At 38.6% G+C, this 25,873-nt stretch overlaps 1 protein-coding gene across 3 annotated transcripts in view; it reads right to left on the bottom strand.

The window, feature by feature from the left end:
* The window catches only part of FRAS1 (Fraser extracellular matrix complex subunit 1), a 484,406-nt gene that overhangs the window by 304,068 nt on the left and 154,465 nt on the right, over positions 1–25,873 (bottom strand). For all 3 annotated transcript variants that reach the window (XM_004038871.5, XM_055385587.2, XM_055385586.2), the window contains exon 3: positions 1,525–1,632. In XM_004038871.5, the coding sequence (XP_004038919.5) occupies positions 1,525–1,632 (108 nt within the window). The remainder of the gene's footprint in view (positions 1–1,524; positions 1,633–25,873) is intronic.

The following is a 25,873-nucleotide window of genomic DNA, read 5'->3' as shown; positions in this document are numbered from 1 at the left end:
TGTGAAGGGCCAGATAGTAAATACTTAGCTTTTGAGAGTCACACATGGTCTACATGGCAACTATACAATGCTATTGTTGCAGCCAAGGTCTATACATAAACAAATAAGTGAGCCCGTGTTTCCATAAAACTTTATTTATCAATGGTGAAATTTGATTTCACATAATTTTCACATTATAAAATACTATTTTTTATTTTTTCAATCATTTCAAAATGTAAAAGCCACTCTTAGATCATAAGCTGCACAAAAACAGGCAGTGGGCCAGATTTAGTCTGCTAACCCCTGATATAGAGCATGTTTAGATTTCAGCAATGCAATCTATGTCTTCTAGCATGTGATTCAGGGCTTCTTCCATGATAACACAATTCTTCACATGAAGTGGGGAAGGGCATTTTTCATGGTGTTTTTGCCACCAGCTCAGATTCTGACATGACTTGCTTAGCAAGCCAAATAATGATTTTTTTAGGACTATTTACCCTATAAACATAAAGCTCCATAATATACAATAAAATCTTATCAAATTTGCCAATACTTAAAGTACTCCCAGCTTCTCAGGAATACACTCATGCAGAAATGAAGGAATACTCTTAAAGGCATACCTTCACTCCAGTGTCCGGTACAAACAGAACCTTATTAGCATTAGATGGCATAAAGACTCAAGATTAATTATTGGAGGAAGCCAAAAACTAGGAAAATAAACTTTTTAAATTGACAGAATGCTTTATGAATAAAATAATTGGTCTTGTCCTGGGAGTTTCAGAAGTTCAAATTTAAAGCTTAAGCTTTTTTAAAAAATAGATTCACTTTAAAAAGAAAAGAGTCAGCAACTAGAAAAAGTATTATTCTAACAGAAAAGATGTGTAGTCAGAAGAAAACTGAAAATTTTTAACAGAAGGGAAGGGAGGAAATACCAATCATAGACTTGGTCAAATACAAGGAGATTTATTGAGTCAAAGACTTGCTTATGTTCCTAGGGAGCCCAATGGTAGCACAATAATACAATCAGTGGCAGACCCAAATGATATTTTTAGAAAATCTTTTTCAATAAGTCAGTTCTGACTTTCAATCCATTCGATGGTTCATGCATGTTGAAGTTAATGTCAGTAGCTTTGGCATCAGTCGGACTTGAGGTAAAATCTCTGGGCAGCAGTTTATTAATTGCATGATCATGGTTAAGTTGCTTAAAATCTCCAGGCTTCACATTCCTCATCTATAAAGTGGGAATAAAGATACCTACCCCACATAATATTAAATGGGATAACATTATTAAGACCTTAAGCCAAGTCCCTGGTCCAGAGTAAATGCCCAATAAATGGAAATTGGGATGTTCTTTGATATGATATGTTAAAATTCTGGAAAATAGGATATTCTTAGATGCAATACGTTAAAATTCTCTTCTGCATTTCATTAAGCTCCCAGTTAGAGATTAGAATAAATGTCAAAAACAAATGTCTGAAATGATCCAAAAACCTGACCCTTCACTGACTTTACCAATACATTTAGGACACAATTAGGATACCGTACCTTCTCAAAGGCACATTGAGGGTTTCTGCAAACAGCAGGTTTGCAGATAACAATATCACCATGGCAACGGCAGCTCTGGCATGAATCGGGCTTCCAAATTGTGGCATCCTGCAAAGAGGCATAAGCTCTGATTTAAAAACTGATCAGTCAGGGTATGAGCACACAAAAGCTGCACCATCAATAGTCCCACATCCTGGACAATTACAAGACAAAGAAAAGTCACAGGCACACCACACACAGTACTTGCTGGGCACTGATTAAACCCCACAAGGCAATATAATCAGTATAATCCATTTCACAATAGTCAATCCATGTAGCCAAAGACAAGGGGATGCGGCAGAGAGCTGTCAATACCCAGAGTAAAAATCATCGATTGGCCTGAAACCACAGGAGGACAAGTTGCTCCCTGACTTGAAGTTTCGCTTTGCTGTTAACTAGCAGAAACCACTGGAGCATGTTTAAAGGAAAATGACACTTTTGACTAGCACTAACCAGCATCCTAAAAGCAGTATTCGCCACTAGATACTATAAGCACCACAGGCTTCATTTTTCAGCTCTTTGCTACTTCATCGTCTAACATTCATCAGAAACAAGAATTTGAGTAAGTAGTTGGATTTTTAAAGACAGATGCAGCAACACATGTATGAGTGACTATTTTGTGCCTGGCTGGGTGCTGGGCATATTGAGGTATAAATGAAGCATAAGTGTGGGCAGTATCCATAAGGATCTCACAAATTATTTGGGGTCATGAACATGAGAGAATTAAATAAACATAAGTTAATGTTACTATGTTATTACTCCACAAATTGGAAAGGAAAACAATGGTCACAAACAGAAAAGTGAACCCTGGCTCAGTTAAGGGTCTCAGAAATTCCTTCCCTATTTCTCACCTTCCCTCATGCTGAATCCACATTTCAGTTGTGCCCATTTTGAAGTAACTTTGAAACCAACTATCTCATAGTTTCCACAGATACCTGTTTCTGTCCATTGAAAGGCTGCTCTGATGACTTCAGATTGAAACACTAAAGATCCCATGGGCTGTACTGAGATTCATTTTCCCAGAGATTTCCTAGCCCAAATTCCTATTAGAGTTGAAAGCAGCCATACTGTTTGGCTAAATTTCAAACACTAAATCTTTTTGAAGAGTGCTGTCCATGTTATTCTCTGGTTTAAAAGTGTACACTGCTCAGGTGATGGGTGCACCAAAATCTCAGAAATCATCACTAAAGCATTTCTCCATGTAAACACCACCTGTTCCCAAAAAATCTATTGAAATAAAAAATTTAAAAAAAACCTCAAAGCCAAAAAATAAATAAATAAATAAATAAATGCAACTATTTCATGGCTCATCTTTACCTCCAATGAGATAAAATGCAGACCCCATAATCTGATCCTCACCTGTCTCCCTGGCCTTGACAACTTGGTCAACACTATTGGACAACCCCAGTCTCCTCTTTCCTGTTCTCATATCTCATTCTCCCCTGGATTTCTACTCTTCTCTGACTTTTCCTGAGAAGCATTTGCAACCAAGAAGCTTCTTCTAAGTCTCAGCATCTCAGAGATGAATCATTCCTAACCTTTAACTGCCATTCAGATATAGCTCTTCACTATCCCTCTGTGACCTCACTTTTTCCTGCATGCACTGTTACACTGTTGTTTTGTTTTGTTTTGTAACAGGGTCTCGCTGTGTCACCAGGCTGAAGTGCAGTGGCATGGTCACAGCTCACTGCAGCCTCAAGTTCCCAGGCTCAACTGATCCTCCCACCTCAGCCTCCCAAGTAGGTGGGACTACTGGCATGCACCACCACACTCAGATAATTTCTGTATTTTTTGTAAAGACAGGATTTCACCATGTTGACCAGGCTGGTGACAAACTCCTAGGCTTAAGCAATCTGCCTGCCTTAGCTTTCCAAAGTGCTGGGCCTACAGGCATGAGCCACTGAGCCTGGCTCTGTCACACTTTATTGCACTCATTTATATTCCTGTTAGCCTTGCTGGACCAGACTGTGGGTGCCTGAAGTGGGAACTATCCTTGGCCTGGCACACTATAGATCCTTAGGAAGCAAGAGTTCATAGTTCCTAAGTTGCTTAATGAAGGCCTGTTCCCTCCTTTCTAAACTTTCTCACCCTGTTTTCCTTAGTCAACAAGTAGTTGGAGTCCTACTAAAATACCTTAGGGAAGAGTAAGATAAGTTTCCAAGCTCCTGACAGAGTCCTCAGAACACCAACATCCAATTAGAGCTGAGATGAGCTAGGAAACTGGTGGATGCTAGCAATGGACATTTTCACACAAAATGGCAGAAACCAAATGTGATGGTTAATTTCATGTGCCAGATTAGCTAGGCTATGGTGCCCACTTGTTTGGTCAAACACTAGTCTCAATGTTGCTGTGGAGGTACTTTGTAGAGGAGAGTACCATGAACAATCAGTTGACTTTTAAGCAAAGGAGATGACCCTCCGTAATATGGGTGGACTCATCCAATCAGTTAGTGACCTTAACCACAAAAACTGAGGTTTCCTGGAAAAAAAGGGAATTCAGCCTCAAGACTAAAATATAGCATTTCTGCCCAAGTTCCCAGACTGCTGACCTGCTCTATAATACAGTTTGAACTTGCCAGTCGCAACAATCGCATGAGCCAATTCCTTAAAATAAATCTCTCTGCCTCTGTCTTAGAGAGATATCCAATAGGACATACATGAATATATTGTTGATTCTCTGGAGAACCAAGACTAATATACCAACATTGGTGTAGATTTACATGGATATACACAACATTTCCAAGCAAAAAATAAAATCACCCTTTAAAGTCAAGAAATGCTAAATTCATAACTTCTCAGGGAATGTGCTTCAAACTCTGTGGCCTATCCAAAGTCATTTAGAAAATATAAAGTCTATCTGAGGTGAGATTACATTCCCAGTGTCTGATTTACAAAAATACTGAATCAAAGCAGAAGAGCACCAGAACTTTGCTTAGAATACCTCTGAATTTCTTTCTTTTTATTGCTATAGCACATTATTCAAAATTGGCGATAGTGTAACTATTACAGTCTACTCTTAACCCAAAGAGCAATGACAAGAAGGTGAGGAAAAGGCCAGGTGCGGCGGCTCACGCCTGTAATCCCAGCACTTTCGGGGGCCGAGGCGGGTGGATCACGAGGTCAGGAGATCGAGATCATCCTGGCTAACACAGCGAAACCCCGTCTCTACTAAAAATACAAAAAATTAGCCGGGCGCAGTGGCAGGTGCCTGTAGTCCCAGCTACTCGGGAGGCTAAGGCAGGAGAATGGCGTGAACCTGGGAGGCGGAGCTTGCAGTGAGCCAAGATCACGCCACTGCACTCCAGCCTGGGTGACAGAGCGAGACTCTGTCTCAAAAAAATAAATAAAAATAAAATAAAATAAAACAAGAAGGTGAGGAAAAACAAGTTTATTCCCAAGCACAATGTAGTATGTTTCCTGCTGATTTCAAGAAAACAATCTTGGTTTCAGGATACAGATTAAATAAAAATGACTGCTTCACAAAGCCAGCAGCTACTATTTATTGATCACTTACGCTCCCCACTCTGGGAGCAGGAAGTGCTGACCACAGGGACAATTGTGGAATAGAGGGAGGGTGGCTTTTCCCACCTCTGCCATCTTCCTGCAAGGCTGGAGAAAGTATCTGTAGTCAATGCTACACAAAGCCCTTACATACATGTCAACCCTATGAAACTGGCACTATTATTATGATTTCGATTTTACAGATGAGAAAACAGGATGAGTGAGATTGAACCAGTTGCCTAAGTTCACAGAGTTGTTAGGAGACCTAAGGACTCAGGCTCTGGAGACAGACTGACTAGGTTTGAATCCTGGTGACACCATTTATTAACTGAGTCTGTTATTGAGTTAACATGTCTATGCCCAGGTTCTTCATATGTAAAATAGAAATGAGAAAGTACTTATTCAATAAGTTTATTGAAAGCATCAAAGGAGATGCTGTATTTAAAGATATGTGAACAGTGTCTGGCACTTATTAAGGGACCATTAAATGTAATTTATTTTTAATCTGAATGTTTTCTATTATGTCACAGGCATTCAGCAAATGTCTTCTATTTCATTTTCTCAAAGGGAAAACAGTCCTGTAAGTACTTTGACTTTCCCATCTTCTCATTCCAGTCTACACAAGTAAAACCTAGCAGAGTGAAATTATTACTTAATTAGGACCCTAGCATTTAGAGGATCCAGAACATTGTTGAATAAGGGAGAAATGAATCTATAGGTTGAGTTTTCAAGACAACTTGGGAAATTCAAAAAGTCTCTATCTCACTAAGCTGGTATAATCATGGGCCATGTCTTTGATCCAGACATTGGTTGGCCATGCCAGCTTATATGTGCTCCCTTAAGCTTGGTATGACTCTAAGTGTCAGCCATATTTATTCTCTCCAGATGCAACATTCTTACTTCTTGAGGTGAGTTCTTCTCTGCACTTCAATTATTTTGACAGTGACCTCCAAACTTGAAAGCAGTCCATTATACTTTTAAGCAGCCCTCAGTCGCTGGACTCAGCTTACTAAACTGTAAACAGTATCTTCTAAGAACATGGATTAGGTTATTCACTTTCATTCTTTCATTCACAAAACCATAGTTTTTCTTTATGTTAATTCAAAGTTTAAATGTATCTGGGCTTAGGAAGCCTTCCTGATATGTTTACCTATCTGTCTTCCCAGCAGACTATGACTCTTCAAACAAGGAGATCTCATTTGATGCCTCTTTGTATATCTCAAAATTCACTTAGCACAGTTTCTGTATGTTGACTGAATTAATTAATAATCAACCCTGAGTTTGTTTACCCACACAAAAATATCTATTCATAAGAATTGAGATACTCCAGATAGGTTGTGAGAGCTTGAGAAAACAATGTTTAAATGATGTCACTACAAAATCTTTATAATGTTGAATGTCATTACTACATTAATGTCAAACTATGTTTACAGAAAAATTTTCTTCATCTAGGTATTGGACTATGAAAAATCTTCCTTGTATCAGCCAGCTGTAGTCCCAGCACTTTGGGAGGCCGAGGCAGGCAGATCACGAGGTCAGGAGATTGAAACCATACTGGCTAACACGGTGAAACCCTGTCTCTACTAAAAACACAAAAAATTAGCTGGGCGTGGTGGCGGGCACCTGTAGTCCCAGCTACTTGGGAGGCTGAGGCAGGAGAATGGCATGAACCCGGGAGGCAGAGCTTGCAGTGAGCCGAGATCGTACCACTGCACTCCAGCCTGGGAGACAGAGTGAGACTCTGTCTCAAAAAAAAAAAAAAAAATCTTCCTTGTATCTCTATGGAACTAAATAATGTGTTATGGTTAATTTTAAGTAAAATGAGTCCTTTACCAAGGCCTGGACAGATGGCCATGTTTTTCAGGTCTTAATCTTTACAAATCAATTATATGGTCACATAAAGTTGCTTTATGAAAGCAGGGAAGCTAGAGTTCTTCAATAGCTAGAACTTTGGATAAAGCCATAAAATCCAAAATAATAAGATTGTAAACTAAGTTTTACAGATTTTCCATGTTGCTACTGCAATTCCGACACTTTAAAATCCTCCTTTCCAATCTAACACACTCAGCAAAAGAAATACTCTTAAAATAGCTTTTCACTAGAAGATAGATTAAAGGATTAGATTATGACAAGCCTAAAAAGCAATCAAAATATCTTTGTAAACAGCTTTTAATATTTTTAATAATATATGAATAAAATGTTCTTGCAAATAATATAATGCCTCCATCCCCAAATACTTCAAAGTAATAGCAAGGTGCTTTAAAAAAAAAACAACTTGTTTCACTTGGGAAAGTATTAACTGAATATTTGATTAATGCTAATAATAAACAATAAATATATCTTTAATAAGTACTCAAATTTCTGGGGGGGATTATTTATAGAATTCTAAAGAGCAGTATATCAACTGTCAACATAAATTTTCTTTCATCTAAATGGTGTAATAACCCTACTTTAATTATTGATTAATTCATCTCATTTTAAATTCCCTTGGCTTCTTAGACCAAAAGTGAGAAAGAAAGAATAAAGCTCCCCAAAAGCTGTGTTTTCAAGTTACAAAACAGTATGTAGATATAATATTTTTATAATAAAAATATATCTATGTGCATAGAAACAAACTGTGGAATTATATAAACCAGTAAGTGAGGGGTAGATAATTCTGTGTGTGAGTTCCAGATGATTTTTTGTTTTCCTTTATCCTTATCTGTATTTTCCGTTTTTCAACAAAGATATATAATTTATATATATATAATTTATGTGATCTTTTGAAGTTACTTTTAAAATATAAGGTGCCCAGGCACAGTGGCTCACGCCTGTAATCCCAGCACTTTGGGAGACCAAGGAGGGTGAATCACGAGGTCAGGAGTTTGAGACCAGCCTGGCCAACATGGTGAAGCCCCATCGCTACTAAAAATAGAAAAAAAATTGCTGGGCATGGTGGCAGGCGCCTGTAATCCCAGCTACTCAGGAGGCTGAGGCAGGAGAATCGTTTGAACCTGGGAGGCGGAGGTTGCAGTGAGCCGAGTTCATGCCACTGCACTCCAGCACCAGCAACAGTGTGAGACTCCGTCTCAAAAAAATAATAACAATAAAATAAAATATAAGTTAAAAAAAACAAAAAATGTTATGCTTTTTCCCCAGTCTACTATATGTAGATAGACCCTGGACTACAGAGTTGAAATGTCATGAGGGAGGGAATTTAAATAAAAAGCACTTAGCAAATACATAACAGTAGCAATTTATCTAAATTTCCTGAGCTATCCCCAAACCTTCTTGTACTCAGTAAAATTTTTAAAAATTAACAGTGTTTCCTACTTGCCCTTCAAAGCAGCGAACAGGACGCAATATTCAACTAAGTCTCATGTCTTCATTTCTGGAGGTTCATTTTCCTGACAAGTCTGGTTTTCAGGAAAGATAATCTATAAAAAAGGATTCTTTGACCCAGCTCCCATTCGGGCACAGAAATAATGGTCCTTGTTTGTCAGAGAACCATGAAGAAACAAATCAATAACTTTCATAAGGTTATTTTAGAGTGCAATTCTTTCCCCAAGTGCCCTTCTTCAGACAGCTTAGATAAACAATACCTTTTCCATTTGTTCTCAATTTAAAGTTCATGTAAAGCTCCTCATCCTGTCCCAAATAAAAAGGAGCAGAGGACACTTACCATTAAGAAAAGATGTGAGACTTTGTATTTACATTAAATTCTCTCCTTTCAGGAGGAGCAAATACAGGTTAATTAAAAAACAAAATTGTGATCCACTTCCTGTTTGAGACCTATTTCAAAGGCTTGTTTCATATAATACCCCCTAAGGAGTTTCTTGTTTTACACATCAAAAACCTAAGCAGTTTCCCATTTCAGCATCCTGGCATGATTAGCTTGTACCTGATCTCCTCCTCCAGCTGTCTTAAAATGATAAACCTGAAGGCATAGCTATAAGAGTATCAACTTGTATACAGAAACAACAGCATGAATCACAGATGAAAAGATTGCTGCTAATTATAGCTTTAAAATGTCTTTGTGCAAGAGACCCTGAACAACATAGTAAGCTAGCATCATGCTTTGGTACAGAAGTCTTAGAATAGTGTGGTGCCAAGGGTGGAGGTAGGGAGATGGAAGGAAAGGGACAAGCTACCTCCAAGTGCTTCCCAGGTCCTCCACATACTCATGATGGTACAACTTCTCACAGCGTCCTGTGAAACTGACATCATGACTCTGATTTTATAAATGAGGGAATAAGGTGTGAAAAGGCAGAGTGAATTGTCCAGAGCTCAGCTATTAGGAGCTAATAGGAGTGGCTAGATCTGGGATTCAAACCCAGCCTTTTTTTTTTCATTCTGTGCTGTTATCATATAATATCAATAACAATGCCTTATATTGTATAGCAGTCTTACCATTTCAAATCTCTCTTACTTCTACTCTCTGACTTTAACAGACTACCCAGGTGGGACACACTAGGGCAGTGCTGCCTACATTTACAGATAAAGGGACTGTGAAGCTTAAGGGACTTACTTGCCCAATATGTTCGCATGCCGGCAACAGCATACTCCCACCCTTCTTAATCTAACTTCCACACATCCTCCAGGTCTCAGTTGAAATATCACTTCCTCAGATTAGCCTTTTCTGCCTCCTTAACCAAGTAAATATTCCACTACCTCATGTCTCAAAGCTCCACCTGCTTCCACAAAGCCAGGCTTAGTCCTCTAAGTTTTGTTTTACAAAGAAAAAAAAAAAAAACAAGGACAAAGAGGGCAATTTCTGGGTCCCAAATTCTTTGGCATTTTCACCTTTTTATTTCTTCCTAAAACCTTTAAGATAGATTTTTATCATCTCCATTTTACAGACAAGGAAACCAAGGTTCAGAGAGGTTAAGTAATGTCCCAAAGCTTGTAACTGATGGTATTAATGCCTATATTTCAACCAGTGTCCATTTGATTTCAAAGCTTATGTTTTTCCCACCAAACCCACCTCCATACCCACAGGCTTGGTTTATGAACATAGGTTATATACCACAGTAAGTCAGGTAGCAATGCTAAAATGGTAGAATAGGCAAACTGGAGTTCAAACACAAGTTCATTTACTTCTTAGCTTTAGGACTTCGCACACATCTCTTAGCTTTTCTGAGTCTCTGTTTCCTAATATGCAAATGCAAAGTTAATGTACTTGTATTATCACAGTGACTTGTCCTTAGAAAGTACTCAATAAATGTTAGCTATGAGCTCGGACACTCGCCACAATCTAAGCCTGTTGATCACGATATTTTCTGTGACAGAGGGAGTAGGTGTAGCATTTAGAGCTATAGAAAATCCCTGCTGGAATTTCCAGCTTCCAAGATAAGAAGAAGATAACTTTTCCATTGCTTAAATGTTTGTACATATTCCACTACCGAGTGCTATAGAAACTATACTTCTAGAGTAGTACACACACATACACACACAAAATAGGATATCTTCAAAATATAGAATAAAATAAAATACCCAGAGAATGTGCTCCTCTTCATTCCAAATTCTGAAGCAATAGAAATACAGGCTGAGTTCTGTGACTGTCTATTTTTTACACCCAGTTCTCCACTTGTTCTAACATAATCCTGTAATAGTGACAGCCTGATCTAAGAGAACCCCTATGACAGATTAACCATTATAAATTCCTAGAGATGTTAACCACAGAAATTCCATTATGAGTAAAACATGTGCCTCATCTTTCCACTTTAAGTAATCCCGATATGAGGGAGACTTTACTGTAGCTTAAGCTTATAATTTCTTTCTCTCTCTATTAATTCAGCTGCCAGAGACTTCATTTCATATTCCTAAGGGAAATGGAGGAAAAAAGTAAACATTCAAAATGTTTGCACATGAAATTAAATTATAGCTACACCATTATCTCTCATATTAAAATTATTTATTTTCTTGTCAACTTCCTCCACTAGATCATTATCATTCATTTTATAATTAGTTTTTGACTTTTCTCTCTCCCTTCCCAAGACTAGGGACAATTTCTTTATATATAGGTAGCTTTGTATTCTTGTAGTGACTAAAACATAGCAGGCACTTAATGTTTTTGAATGAGTTGATGGATGGATAGATGAGCATATATTCTCAAATTTGGAGAATTGCTAACTATTTTGTGATGTCATTGCTGAAAAGTTGGATACACGGATGATAGCATTAAGTTCAACATGCTGCCCTTGAAAATCCTTGCTGCTGCAATAGCCATCTTCAATCTAAGCTGTTTGAGATCTTGCCTTCTAGATTAATATATCAGTCAAGACCTTTGCTCTAAAAGTGCTTCTCTGCTTCTGACTGAATGCCAGGCCAATTCTATTGTGATCTGGCATGCCACAGCTGTGTCGTAGCTTTTAAAGCTCTGCTGCATGTTCTCAATCCCTAACTCTTCCTCTAGACAGCCCCTTGGCCATTTAAACTGGCCATCCACTAAATGGCTGAGTTGTACTAACACTCACTTTCAATTAGGTAAAGCCACATCCTACTAAGTGTGTTTCTAAACCTGGCAGAGGCCCTGAGTTCAAGGTTTCATTGCCAGTGACTCAGCCTCATGATGTTAACCAGGTCTCCTACATGAGGCCGTACCATCTCAAGAGGCATTTAAAAATTTGCTTTGAAGACTGCTGGTTTAGAGGTGATTCTAGCATTTAATGAATAGGGGTCCTAAATTCTAGATGTCATATAATGAGTGAGACATAACTGCACCAAGAAAAAGTGTCCCACTTTCACATGACTTTCAAATGTCCAGACATTCATGTCAGTGAAAAATCTGATTATATATCCTAACTCTATTTTACACATAAACCCAAAGTACTTTATCATGATGTAATAATGTACACTGAATTATCCAGGAACTTAACTAGTCAAGGAAAGGCTGTACTCTATTTTATTCAGAAATTAATGAAGATAATGAAAGACAATAGATACATATCTTGAAACATGTTAAATAACTACTAATATTTCCACAGATAACCAGTATCTACAAACGCAATTAAATGGAAATCCTAGAACACAAAAAGTCAAACAAATAAAATTAATTTTGCTTAATGGCAGACTGGCTATACCTAAAGAAAACAAGAATATAAGTCAATACAAAATATCTAAACTGAAGCAGAAAAAATCAAAAGGATAAAAAACACAGGAGCATTAGTGACACATGGAACATATTACAAAGTTCAACAAATGGGTGATTGAGTTCTAAAGACAAAATGACAGAAATGGGCGGAAACAAAAATTTTTTTAAAATATGGCCAAGAATTTTCTAAAACTGAAGAAAAATATCAAGCCACAAATTCAAGAATTGCTATGAATATTGATCAGAATAATAAAGAAAACAATACCTAAGCACTTCAGAATAAGACTGCTAAAAATGAACAGCAAAGAGAAAACTCTTTAAAGCCACAGAGGGGTAGGAAATTATTTTCAAATAAAAATGCCAAAACTGATAGCTAACTTCTCCACACGTTAAAAAAAAAAAAGATGGAACTCAGAAGACAAATCTTTAAATTGCTGAATGAAAACAGTCACTAAGAATTCTATACCCAGCAAAAATACCTTTCAAGAATGAAAATGAAATAAAAATGTTTTAAATTAATAAAACTAGTAAGAATTTGTCACCTTCAGATCCAAACTAAAACAATACTAAAGGAAGTTCTCCAGGCAATAAGAAAATTACTCTAAATAGAAACACAGTAATGTAGGAAGAAATTTAGAATAATAGGGTAAATATATAGGTAGATCTAAATAATAACTATATAAAACAAAAATAATAACATCTGGTGGGATTTAACACATGTGTAAATACAAAATGCACAAAAACATGCAAGATAGGAGATGGATGAAAAAACGGAGAATTCAAAGGTTATAGTAATGGCTGAGAAGAGGTAAATACAATGTTTAACACAATGATTAACACATTGGAATATCTAGGGTAACCACTAAAGGAATAGTAAAAGTATGTTTAACTAACAAACTAAGAATAATGAACTGAAATATTTAAAACATAATGGATTGATTGAAAGACAAAAAGAAAGGGGAAAAATATACAGAATGGGAGTAACAAATAGAAAGCAAATAGTAAGGTAGATATAAACCTACTCAATAATTATAATGCAGGAACATGTTAAAAGATAAAAATCGTCAGACTGGATAAAGGCAAAGCAGTGGATCCAATAACATTGAGAGCCATTATTATCAAGTATGAACTGAATGTCTTAAAGAATAAATCCCAATATGTGTATTTATATATATTTATGCCTCATTCAAAATAGAATTTTAGACTGTAAATTCTTGAAGAATTCAAGGCATCAAGAATTTACTCAGGATCTATCACATGGTAAGCAATGTGGAAGATATAGATGAATAAAATCTAACCCAGATACGGAGGACTACAACCTGGTCCTTTACATCTGCTCTTGAGCTGGAAATATAGTTAAAGAAGCAAGACTTCTGAAACAATTCGGGAACAAAGCAAAATAAATAATTAGAGAGGGAACATACTATAGAAAAAGAGCCGTGGACTGGGAGTCAGAACCTGGATTCTGGCCCAGACTTGGCCTTTACCAAGCTGGGTAAACCAGATAAACTGACTCCCTGGGCCTCTGGTTCCTCCATGAAACTTAGAGATTAGCCCACATGGTCCATAATCTTGAGATGGATTGCAAACTCAGGTAACTCTGAATTCAAATGTAGTTCCCTAACTTAACAATTCCAGAACCATAAGCAAGGTAAGTATCTTGACCAAGCCTCCATTTTCTTTTTCTTAAAAAGAACAAAAATAACAAAATCAATCCTAGAGGAATGTCAGGGGGATATATCAGATAACACATCTGAGATTCCTTAGCACCATGCTCAGCACTCACAGGGTAGAACAGAGGCTCTCAGACATCCATCCTCAGACCTTTCCTGTGCTCCAGACACATCCTATATGACCTGTTTCTCAGAGAGGTCATCAATGTACACCCCTGCATGGAATTTGTAAAGCAATTTATCATGCACTGGATTTCTTCCTTTGCGTGCATTTCAGTATATGACCACTACTAATGCGCAAACAAGTTAGAAAGGGTACCTTTCAAAATATGATATCCATAGAGACACTGCTTTTTAAAAATCAAACACAAAAATCTCCCAAGCCACATTTTAAAATGTCATTACAAAAGTTATATGCCAGCCGGACACAGTGGCTTATGCCTGTAATCTCAGCACTTTGGGACGCTGAGGGAGGAGGATCACTTGGGCCCAGGAGTTTGAAACCAGCCTGGGCAACATAGTGAGACTCTATCTCAACAAAAAATAAACAATTAGCTGGGTGCCATGGTGCGCACCTGTAGTTCCAGCTACATGGGAAGCTGAGGTGGGGGGATTGCTTGAGACTGGGAAGTCGAGGCTGCAGGGAGCCATGATCACAGTACTGCACTCCAATCTGGGCAACAAAGTGGGACTCTGCCTCAAAAAACAAAAGTTATATGCCCACACACATCCTCATAGCTACTATTTACTGAGCAATTATTACATACACATATATACACATGTATATTATTGGTGTAATATACATATTACATACATAGACATATTGCATACATACGTATGTATATTTATATGTGACACTGAATCCTCATAAAAATACTATGAAGTAGTTATTACCACTACTGTTTAATAAAACAAGAACATAAAGAATGTCTGGTCAGTTATCACACAACTGGTGAAGCCAGGATTTGAAAGTAGGACTGATTGGCGTCAAGGACCACGATCTTTCAAATGAAAAGTGATTCTGGTTTCAGGAAGAATAGCTTTCACCAGTTTTGAGCCACTGATCAATAGATCTAATTGACTTTGGCTGCCACTATTACCTATAGCCTGTCTTTTTTCAGCTGGTAAGGATTTCTGGGAGGGAGGGAATCAGGGATCCTAAAGGGCGGCCGGCCCTGTCTCAGCAGCCTGACTCTCAATATCTTCCTAAGATTTTAAGTTTCTAAGGAAATAAAAACAGTTTCTCCACTGGAAATGTTTTAGGAAGCTTTCCATAAAGCCGCATAACACAAAATAATAATAATAATATAGCAACAAAACTGTACTACACAACACTGTTCAAATCAACCTCTTTCATTTTGGCAAATAGGAAGTGTATAAGAATTGCTTAGCTGCTTCTATTTCCATTTCTTGGGTTCGAAGTAGAAATATTATGGAAATATAATATTAAATGTAATATTATAGAAATCTAATTTCTAAGTCAGAGATAATAAATAGGCTTTATCACATATGCCAGCCCTGGAAATAGTTATCTGAAGTACTATGTTGAGGAGGATTCTGAAGCTCTGTTTGGCAAGTGAAATGGGAAAGATTACCATTGTCTGCGCAGGCTCAGGGTTAAGCTGAGAAGAGGAAAGGAAGTACCTATACCATATGTTCCCATGTACTAAGCCAACATAATCTACCCTAAAGTGTTGTTCACTGCTGTCATTAGATTAATGAATTAAAGTAGAAAGAAAAGAAAGCTGCCTGGGCCAAAACCACCAAGATGATCAAATTAAATGGTAAACTAATCATTGACATTTTACTTTCCTTATTTTTCCATTAAGTTTTTCAACTCTTTACAGACATGTAAACCTTTCCTCATTCATAACTAGCTTACAAAATGGGCTTCTGTTCTGCATCAACTATTTTTCCAAGAACACCCTGGCACGATGGGCCACAACTGGCATATGAATTCAGCATCTTCACCCCCAGGGATGTGGATCCCATCCCCATTCCAAACCAAGAGGAAATTAACTGCCAGGGATGCGGAGCCCATCCCCATTCCAAACCAAGAGGAAATTAACTGACAGTTCTGATGGGAATGACATACTGACTCAGTACTCAGACCAAGCAATCCACTCCCGCAGTCAGCAAAATACACACTGGTTGTATTCTCTAACAACACAAAAATGCTTCACTCGATTTGCTTCCAGCCTCACTGTTTGCCAGGAAGCCACTGAAAAGAAGCAGGTATCAAGTGTCTCAGAGGAAGACCCTCCCAGGGTTCATTGTTAAATCCAGAGGCAGAACCCAGAGCAATTACACTTCTGGTACAATTACCAGCATCACCCACTCCCTGCCAAGTGAGGAGGCTTGGCAGCTGAATAATACAGCTTTCATTTTACATTTCCACTCCAATTAGCTGATAGTACTAGTCAATTGGCTGAATAAAACAAAATGCAGGGGAAGTTGAAAGGCCTCTATGTGGTTTGCAGAGCTGTGCCTTTGAGAACAATGATAAGATGAAAGGGACTGAAAAGCAAATTAGGAGACCCACCGCAACAAAAGAGCAGGCTGCAGACAACCCACAGGTGGGATGGATGGTTTAGAGATATTTAAGCTTACCACCCATCCCACCTACTGTTTGTTTTACTAATAGCAAGAAAATTAAATTGCCGTCCCTGAACTTACTCACTGCCAGGTCTAGCTGGGACTTATTAGCATCGCCAGCATATACATGCAAAGGCAAACATTCTCCTAAGAACTTTTAGCCTTTCTTTCTGCCCTGCAGTCAACATTTACGGAGAAGTTGCTGTGTGCAAAGCCCCACTAGTGGTTAGGAGCTGTTACGGAAATAGAAGACAATGAGTTTCTGGGGAAGTTCATGGGCTCATCGGTGAGATGAAATGCACACGCATGAAATAAGCAGGAGACCACACAGTGGACAGCAACGGGAGAGGGGGGCAGCAAGCAACTTTGAATAACTGGACCATTAAAACTTGCTGACCAGTGCCAGAATCCTAGTGAATCCCACTGTGGTGTTCCAATAGATTCCACAGGAGTCCTCCCAGGTTCTGGCTTGATAACTCCGTAACTCTTCCAGAGCTGAGCAGAATCAACCAGTGCCTTGAGCCCATTAATACATAGTCCAGATGGAACCAGGGCAGAGCTCCAGGGGGGCAGAGCTCCACGGCTCTGCCCTGCTCACCTGTATTCTTCCAGACCTTATACGAGGCTAATGACACCCACTGTTAACAGGGAAAGTTCTATCTGGTCACACTGAGGATAAACCTGAGACTTCCAGTACGGTTGAGGAATGATTCCGTTAAAGACAGAGTGAACACTATAATTTGTTTCCTAGGCTTCATCCAAAATATACTATTTCAGTCTTTATTCATTTTTGGCCCCATGACTGACATACAATATGGGACTTACAGGGGTGTTGTGACCTTGTCCAAAAGCCTCATGTCAAATGTAGGAAAGAGGAAGTATTCATTAGCAAAGCAGGGTTTGCTGCAAAACTCTCTGTAGGACAATATGTCCCTGAATCATACTGTTCAACACACACAAGGTGGTTTAATAAGAGCCCCTTCTAAAAATGGGAGGATGGGAGCCACACAATGCAAAGAATGAAATGAAGCTTGGCAAGGATCCATGTATATTTGTAGAAAATAACAGTATTTGGCGAATGAGGGTCCCTTCTAAGGCATACCAACTGGTTTATTTCTGAGATAACAGTTAGATCTTATAAACATGGAAAATGGCATCTTACTTAGATGATCTGCATAAATAAAGACAGAACATATGCAAATTTTTTAAAGTTTCTAATACATATGCAAAAAAACCCTCAGGTAATTCTACTTCAACTATCAATTAATCAGCCCAGAAGTTGTTTACCATCAAGTTAGCTTTGTGTACGTACAGTATTTATAAGTAAAGATGTTTTACAGAGGAGGAAAAAAATCTTACAATACTAATGGAGAACATGAAAGAAATTTGATATATTTAGCCTTTATAATAAATTCTATATTACCATTTCTTGAGTTAAAAAACATAACTGGTTATGTATTATTATTATTATTTTGAGAGAGTCTGGCTATGTCGCCCAGGCTGGAGTGCAGTGGCGTGATCTCAGCTCACAGCAATCTCTGCCTCCTGGGCTCAAGCCATTCTCCCACTTCAGCCTCCCAAGTAGCTGAGACTACAGGTGCACACCACCACATCTGGCTAATTTTTGCATTTTTTGTAGAGACAGGGTTTTGCCATGTCACCCAGACTGGTCTCAAACTCCTAAGCTCAAGCCATCTGCCTGCCTCAGCCTCCCAAAGTCAGTTGTGAGCCACTATGCCCAGCCTGTATTATTTTTTAATAAACATGTGTTAATTTCTTTAAAAAGAAAGAAAAAGAAAAAAATGCTACTAGTATTCTTGAAATTTTCATAGTAACATTCATAAGAAATGTCTGTATTCTTGAGATGAGCTGCTAAATAAAATGGCTAGAGAGAGAGTAGGTACAATCAAAGGCTGCTCTAGTCTCACACCTTCAGATTAGAAAATTTACTGTCTGAATGGGCTGTAATATTTTATTGCTTTGATTGTTCTATTAATGAAATTAGATTATACAGAACATGAGAAATTTTCTCCATTTGGTTCCTTTTCCACAATACAGAAAAATCGCCACTACAGGTAAGAACAAGATTGTAGCTATACTCATAGCAGACAACATATTTTTTTAGAACTGCCTGGACTTGTCTCAACCTAGACTTTGTGGGTCATTTGGTCTCTTGTAACTACTCAACTATGTAAACTCAACTTTGTCAACGTTGTAGAGAAAAAGCCACAGACAATATGTAAATAAATCAGCAGGGCTATGTTCCAATAAACCTTTACTTGGGGGTACTGACATATCATTTTCATGTGTCACAAAATACTTTTATGATTTTTTAAGCCATTTAAAAATGTAAAATCCATTCTTGGCTGAATTTGACCAGCCATAGACTGAATTTGGCCCACAAGCTATTGTCCACGAACGTCTAATCTACTGCATCAGAAAAAGCAGAAGAAAATGTGAATCAACAAAATAGATTGTGTCTGTATCATTCAAAGGGATAAATGAGGGAACAGTGTTAAAGATTCTGGTCAATTTGGAGATGATAAAATGAGAGGAGTCTTCAAAGAGTTAATCATCTACTCCAATCCACATCACTACTGCCCTCTGACTCTTGAGCCTGCTGATAAAATTCCAGCTCCTGTTCCTGTCCTTGAGCTGTACTAGAGGATATGGGATGAGCAAGACTGTCATCTCCTCTGTCAGTGAGAATGATGGGCCTTCATTACCTGATTCTAGACTGAAAAGAAAAGTATTAGTACTTGGATACCTGCCTATCACAGAGCAAAACAAGTTTTTTTCTGCAGAGAAAACAAAAGGAACTAACTTCTGCCAATGAAAAAAACCTTCATGAAATTTACTATCTATGGAGTGGCAGCAAAAATAGGCCCAACAAAATGTTAAGTTCCAAATTTGTAGCAGCAAGGCAATTACTTATCCTGACATCTTAAGTAAACTCTGGAGAAAACCTTCTCAACAAAGTTTATTATTGTTTCTCAAGGATGAAACAGGTATCTTACACAAATATATTTTAAATTCAACACGTTATTTAGATGCTTAATCAATCTGGTCTGGCAGGGGGCTCTTTTCAAAGCTTTTTTAAAATACACTTTTGTTTAGTAATATATACTATCTGTCCTAGAAACTGGCTGATATCTACATTACACATGATCAATTGTTGCTATGTCTAAAAGAAAAAGCAATTAGGAAATATATTATTTGTGGTTCTACTTCCACTGTTTATAAGCAGATAATACATTTTTTGTTGTCTTAAAAAAGTTTTAATATTTTGATTTTCTAAAATAATAGGTCTTTGGTGTGAAATAAAACATACTCATGAAAATTCAAATAGAATTCATTTGCTAAAACACAAAAATGGCCTTAAATGAGGTAGAACTTCATTCTTAAGCAAACAAATAATTCAGTCTGATAACAGATGTATAAGTAGGGCTGCAGTTCACTGATATATTAATAGATCTTCCCTAATAAGAACATTAAATAGCATTTGGTTTATAGCATGAAAAAATAAAATTATCTCCAAGATGAGAAAGAAAAAAACCAGCAAAAGAATGTAATTACCATAGAAGCACTTCCTGAATTATACTGGAGCTGAAATCCTCTATTAGGGAAAATGAACCCTAAAATACACCATGTTCCCTCTATAAGAATAGAAAGAAATGTGTCTTTTGTAAACTTCAAGGTCATCTTTTGTGAATTGAAAGGATAAAGAATTTGTTTTAATGATCATTTTCTAAGAAATATCACATTTTATATTTGGAAAATCACACAGAGAAGGCAGACTCAGAATATTTGGATGCAAGCAAACTACATGTGTCACCTTCTCACTAATCTCGCAAACAAATTGGTTTCTTGTCCCCTCCCACAGGTGACAAGTGGGTGGCTCTGGGTTTGGAACAGTCCTGGATCAACATTTGTTTCAGTACCTCTGGGAAGACTGGTTTGACTGATTCTGGGGCTAACTCTCTGCAATCTCAAGAGTAGGGCCAGAATGACAGTGGATCCAAACATTCTACAGAGTAATTCTCTCAGATCTGCCATTAGACAAGATCCAGGAGCTAGGTCAGAACCTAGGTTTCAGTCAGATATCATACGACAAACAGTATGCACTTGATGATCCATCTCCACACAATCTGCAACTGTCCACTCCTGGCTTGGTGATGCAATGCTCACGTAATGAACTTTATTGAACTTGGGAAATGCATAGTCTACTCTTCTCCAATTCAGAATAGGTTGAACAAATCACAGCACATGTGAGCATATTTCCAGATATACCCCAAACTTTCTACCCTCTATGCACAAAAAGAGAGCTTTAGGGTAGCCTAGTGTGCTGTATTTCAAGCATAGACCCTTCTGAGATAGTTCCCCTCTCTCTGTGTGTGTATTCTCCAAAATCAATCAGATTTCTTAAGAGTCCAAGAGAGGAGAAACCAGGATGGACAGAATTATCATACTTAATTTGGTAAAATATTAACATAAATACAACTAGTGTGTGTGTGTGTGTGTGTGTGTGTGTGTGTGTGTGTGTGTGTGTGTGAGAGAGAGAGAGAGTGAGAGAGAGAGAGAAGGGAGAGAGAGAGGAAGAGAAGAGAGGAGAGGAGGGGGGAGGGGAGGGGAAGGGGAGGGGAAGAGAGGGGAGGGGAAGGGGAGGGGAAGAGAGGAGAGGGGAAGGGGAGGGGAAGAGAGGAGAGGGGAAGGGGAGGGGAAGAGAGGAGAGGGGAAGGGGAGGGGAAGAGAGGAGAGGGGAAGGGGAGGGGAAGAGAGGAGAGGGGAAGGGGAGGGGAAGAGAGGAGACGGGAAGGGGAGGGGAGGGGAGGGGAGAGAAGGGAGGGGAGGAGAGGGAAGGGAAGGGGAGATATCTTGTAGGTTCATGAGTCAGAGGGAATAGGAGTTTGCCATAGCCACCGTCCATTGAATGAATGCTGAAAATCTGGCACAGTACTGGGGAAAATTATTCATAAAAATTGCAGTGAGCGACAACTGCCAACAATAGATTTTGCAGGCCTTGAGGAAGTGACTTAAGAGCTAACAAAATAAAAATAGGTATAAGCAGACTAAACACGGGAGATGAGGAAAGCAATCTCTTATCTCCAAAATGAATCTTCACGCTGTCCACATCTCTTGGGCTCCTCTGCCACCTCTGGTCCAGGGCACTCTCACCTCTTAGCTGGGCTGAAGCTCTGGCAGTCCCGCACAGAACAGTCCTCTTCCAGACATGCCCCCCAACAATTTTGCCTACAGCAACCAGATCATACTATTCTCATATGTGATGGTTAATTTTATGTGTCAATGTGACTGGGCTAAGGGATGCCCAGATACCTGGAAAGTATTCTTTTTGGGTGTATCTGTTAGGATGTTTCTAGAAGAAATTAGCATTTGAATGAGTACACAGTAAACAAGATCTGCCCTAATCAATGAGGGAGGGCATCATCCAATCCTTGGAGGGCCTGAATAGAACAAAAAGGCAGAGGAAGGGTAAATTCTCTCTCTCTCTCCTTCAGCTGGGACACCCGGCTTCTGCCCACACCAACCAACTCCATAATAAATCTATCTAGCTATCTATCTATCTATCTATCTATCTATCTATCTATCTATCTAGTTATCTAGCTATCTTTTATGTTCTGTTTCTCTGGAGAACCCTGACTAACACATCATCCTAAAAACACATCAGTGTAATCTCACTGACTAAAAAAACTTAAAATTTCTCATCAGGTCTGCCAGGCCCCTGACTTTGCTCCAGTCTTATCCCCTACGTGTCCTTAGTCATATTCGTCTTCTAGCATCTCCTTGAAAATACTCTCCTGTGGCCATAAAGGTTTCTTTTCTCTGACACAGTCTCTCCCTTCTTCTCCTGACCCAGTTCTTCTCACTCTTAAGATTCCACCTCCTCATCCAAGTCTTCCCTGACTGCTCTATCCAATGTAGGCCCATATTATTCTCTATCATGGCTTTCCATTTCGCTTCACGGCACCAAAAACAACTGGAAACCATTCTGTTTACATCTGCTTCACTCCCTGGAAGATAAGGCCCTAAGAGTAAGAACGGTTTACTGCTGAACTGCCAGGGCCCACAACTGCAGATATCTGTGGAATGAGAAAATAAACTACGACCTGTTCCCCTCTGCTTCTCTATTATCCCTATTATCTATAACAGTGAGGGTTTCCAAGAAATAGATCACTCACCAAAGAATATATTCTTAGTTGGCTCATTCATGAAATCATTCCCTTATGCGTATATTTATGCACTGATTGAATCATTTATAGTGAATATATGTTGAGCCCCTACTAAGTTCAAACTATGGAGAGAAATGCAGCAAAAGAGATATGGGTTGTGCATCTTGACCAAAAATACAAAGAATAATAGTTATATTCATCCATACTGAGTTAATTTAGGTGGGTACATGGGCCAGATATTTGCAAGAGAAGCATTCTAGGGCAAATCTAGACAAGCCTGACGTCTAAACCATTTCATGGGAAAGAACAACTTTTTGTTTCCCTTCCATTTAATTTTACTGTATTCATTCATTCATTCATTCATTCACTGATTAATAAGTATCCACTAAGCACATTCGATGTCCCAAGCACTGTGCCAAGTGGTGGCCACAGATGTCAGGGAAAGAAAAAGCCCAGGATCTGTAAGAAATGACATAGTATTACAGGTTCTACAATAACAGGCTAGGAGAGGACTCAACCAATGAAAGACGCCACAAATAAGAAGAAGCACTAAATTCCAGAATAGGGAAATCAGTTTTCACTAAAAAATATTTTACGCACACCCACATTCATAGCAGCATTATTCACAATAGCCAAAAGGTGGAAGCAACCCAAGTGTCTGTCGACAGATGAATGGATAAACAAAATGTAGTCAATACATACAATGGAATATCAATCAGCTTAGGAAGGAAAACTCTGATACATGCTCCAAATTGGATGAACCTTGAGGATATTAAGCTGAGTGAAATAAGCCAGTCACAAAATGACAAATGCTGTATGGTTCCACTTATATGAGATACCCACAGTAGTAAAATTCATAAAGCGAGAATAGAATGGAGGTTGCCAGGGGACTGGGGAAGAAGGAAATAGGGAGTTGTCTAAAGGATACAGAGTTTCCATTTTGCAAAATGAAGAGTTCTGTGAATTGGTTGTACAACAATGTGGATACACTTAACACTGCTGACCTGTACAGTTAAAAATAATTGGCCGGGTGCGGTGGCTCATGCCTATAATCCCAGCACTTTGGGAAGCCAAGGCAGGCAGATCACGAGGTCAAGAGATCAAGACCATTCTGGCCAACATGGTAAAACCCCATCTCTACTAAAAATACAAAAATTAGCTGGGCGTGGTGGCATGCACCTGTAGTCCCAGCTACTTGGGAGGCTGAGGCAGGAGAATTCGTTGAACCCAGGAGGCAGAGGTTGCAGAGAGCAGAGATCACGCCATTGCACTCCAGCCTGGTGACAGAGCAAGACTCCATCTCAAAATAATAATAATAATAATAAAGATGGTAAATTTTATGTCATACGTATTTTACCACAATTAAAATTTTTTTAAAACAAACATTTTATAGACCAGCGTCAAGTTACACAGTATGGCTGAGATAGCCATCAGGTGTACTCCAAACCTCATTTCTCTCTGCATCTTGACACTTAGCATCCAGAAAGGCAGGTTTACTGACTGGCCCCTGATTGACTGCTTTACAGATCGGGGGAAAGACACCTTTGACATAGTCATTAATCTGCAGGAACACAGATTATGGTCCTAGATCATAACAACTGGGAGGATAGCCTTTGTGCAGAGAAGGCTGGTTTTTGTCCCCTAATTCCATGACAAGGGCCCCTCAGTTCATCCAAGGTTGTCAAGATAGGACTGGCTAGTAATGTTCTGTGGATGGAGACAAATTAAAATAAACAGCCAGCAACAGCCAGGTAAAGCTGCACAACTCACTTGCCCACAGTACAGGGCTGTTTTTCTCAGTTATGAATGAGTAAATTAATTGGCTTTGGCACAAGCAACCTATTGGCTTGAGGGAAATTTCTGCTGTAAAATCAAAAACACTTTTCACAGGCGGATCTCAATAAATCTGAGAGGTACCCACAAACTGTGCTGCTTTTATCAAGATGTATGTAGGATGTTCAGATACAATGAAGGATTTGCTTTAAAAATTTCCAGCTAAAAAATTAAAAATGGGAAAGGCAGATGAAGCAAGACTGGCAAATGTTAACAGTTCTTGAAGCCAGATGAAGGTTACACGAGGTTCATTATACCATTCTCTCAACTTCTGTGTTTGCTTAAACATTTTTCAAAAGTTGATTTATGTGTTAAATGTGCATGTGGCAAAACAATTTATGACAGGCTTGTTGATAACTTCAAGACAGATAAAGAATTTAGATTATTCCTAACCCAACCACATACTATCAAGTTAAGCAAGAAGATTTATGACGGATAGAACATAACAGTACCTTTGCCTAAACAAGTCATAGAACACAAGTGTACTGGCTAGGAGATGGAGCAAGATTTAAGAAAGGAGACATTTTTACCCTTTTACTCCTCTGCTGTTTTCAGCTACATCAATCCAGTCTATAAAAGGAGCCACAGCAGAAAAGTCAGCTCCTCCCACCAAATTCCCCAGAACCAACTACTTTCCCGAAGATGCACAGACCTTATTCCCGAGTTCCAGCTCCATGCTAAATTCAGTGGCAACCATAAATAATGAACCTACCACCTATTAAAGTTATCTGTGCACATTTGAGACCCAAGAATTATACACATGAGTGTTTCTAACTTGAAAAAGCACCCTACTTGTAGGTGACTAACTTTTGATCTTGGGAAGTTACAGAGGTGATGACCAATGAAAACTGAACAAAAGCAATAGAGGAAATGGTTTCCTGCCCAAGAAGAGCACTCAGTTAGTGTTTGCAGAGTTAATGAATTTAAAAAATTATTTAAAGCCATTTTGGGCAACTGTCTATCAACTTCTTCCTCTCTGTAGTCTCCATATTTGATACAGAATCCAGTAAAAAAAAAAAATCACCCTTTAAGGGTCCATATTCTCCTAGCAGTCAAGTATATCTGTCATACATTTTAATAATATTTATCCAGATTACAAAAGCTCTATGTGCTTACTCCAGAAAACATGGAAAATAAGACATGAAAAAAGACCCCAAAGAACTGCTGTTATAATTTGGTTTCCTCTACTTGTGTTTTATAGAGACAGACAAGAAAGAAATGATGTCCCAGCCTCTTTTGCTGCAAGTGTGTTTACCTGACTGCATTTTGGCCAATGGCCAAGTCAATGGAAATATCGTGTGTAACCTTTGGGTCATACCCAAGTGGAAAGCACTTGAAGGAATGACAGAAGGAGGAGAAATATGTTCATGTTCTGCCCTTTCCCTTGCAATGCAAATGGGGGCACAAACCTTATTGATCATGCAACCTTGAGGGATGTATGGATCTAA

This window comes from Gorilla gorilla, chromosome 3, assembly GCF_029281585.2.
Source record: "Gorilla gorilla gorilla isolate KB3781 chromosome 3, NHGRI_mGorGor1-v2.1_pri, whole genome shotgun sequence".
Classification (NCBI taxonomy): Eukaryota; Metazoa; Chordata; class Mammalia; order Primates; family Hominidae; genus Gorilla; species Gorilla gorilla.
The sequence above is the reverse complement of the archived record's forward strand: the minus strand, read 5'-3'. Positions and strand labels throughout refer to the sequence as shown.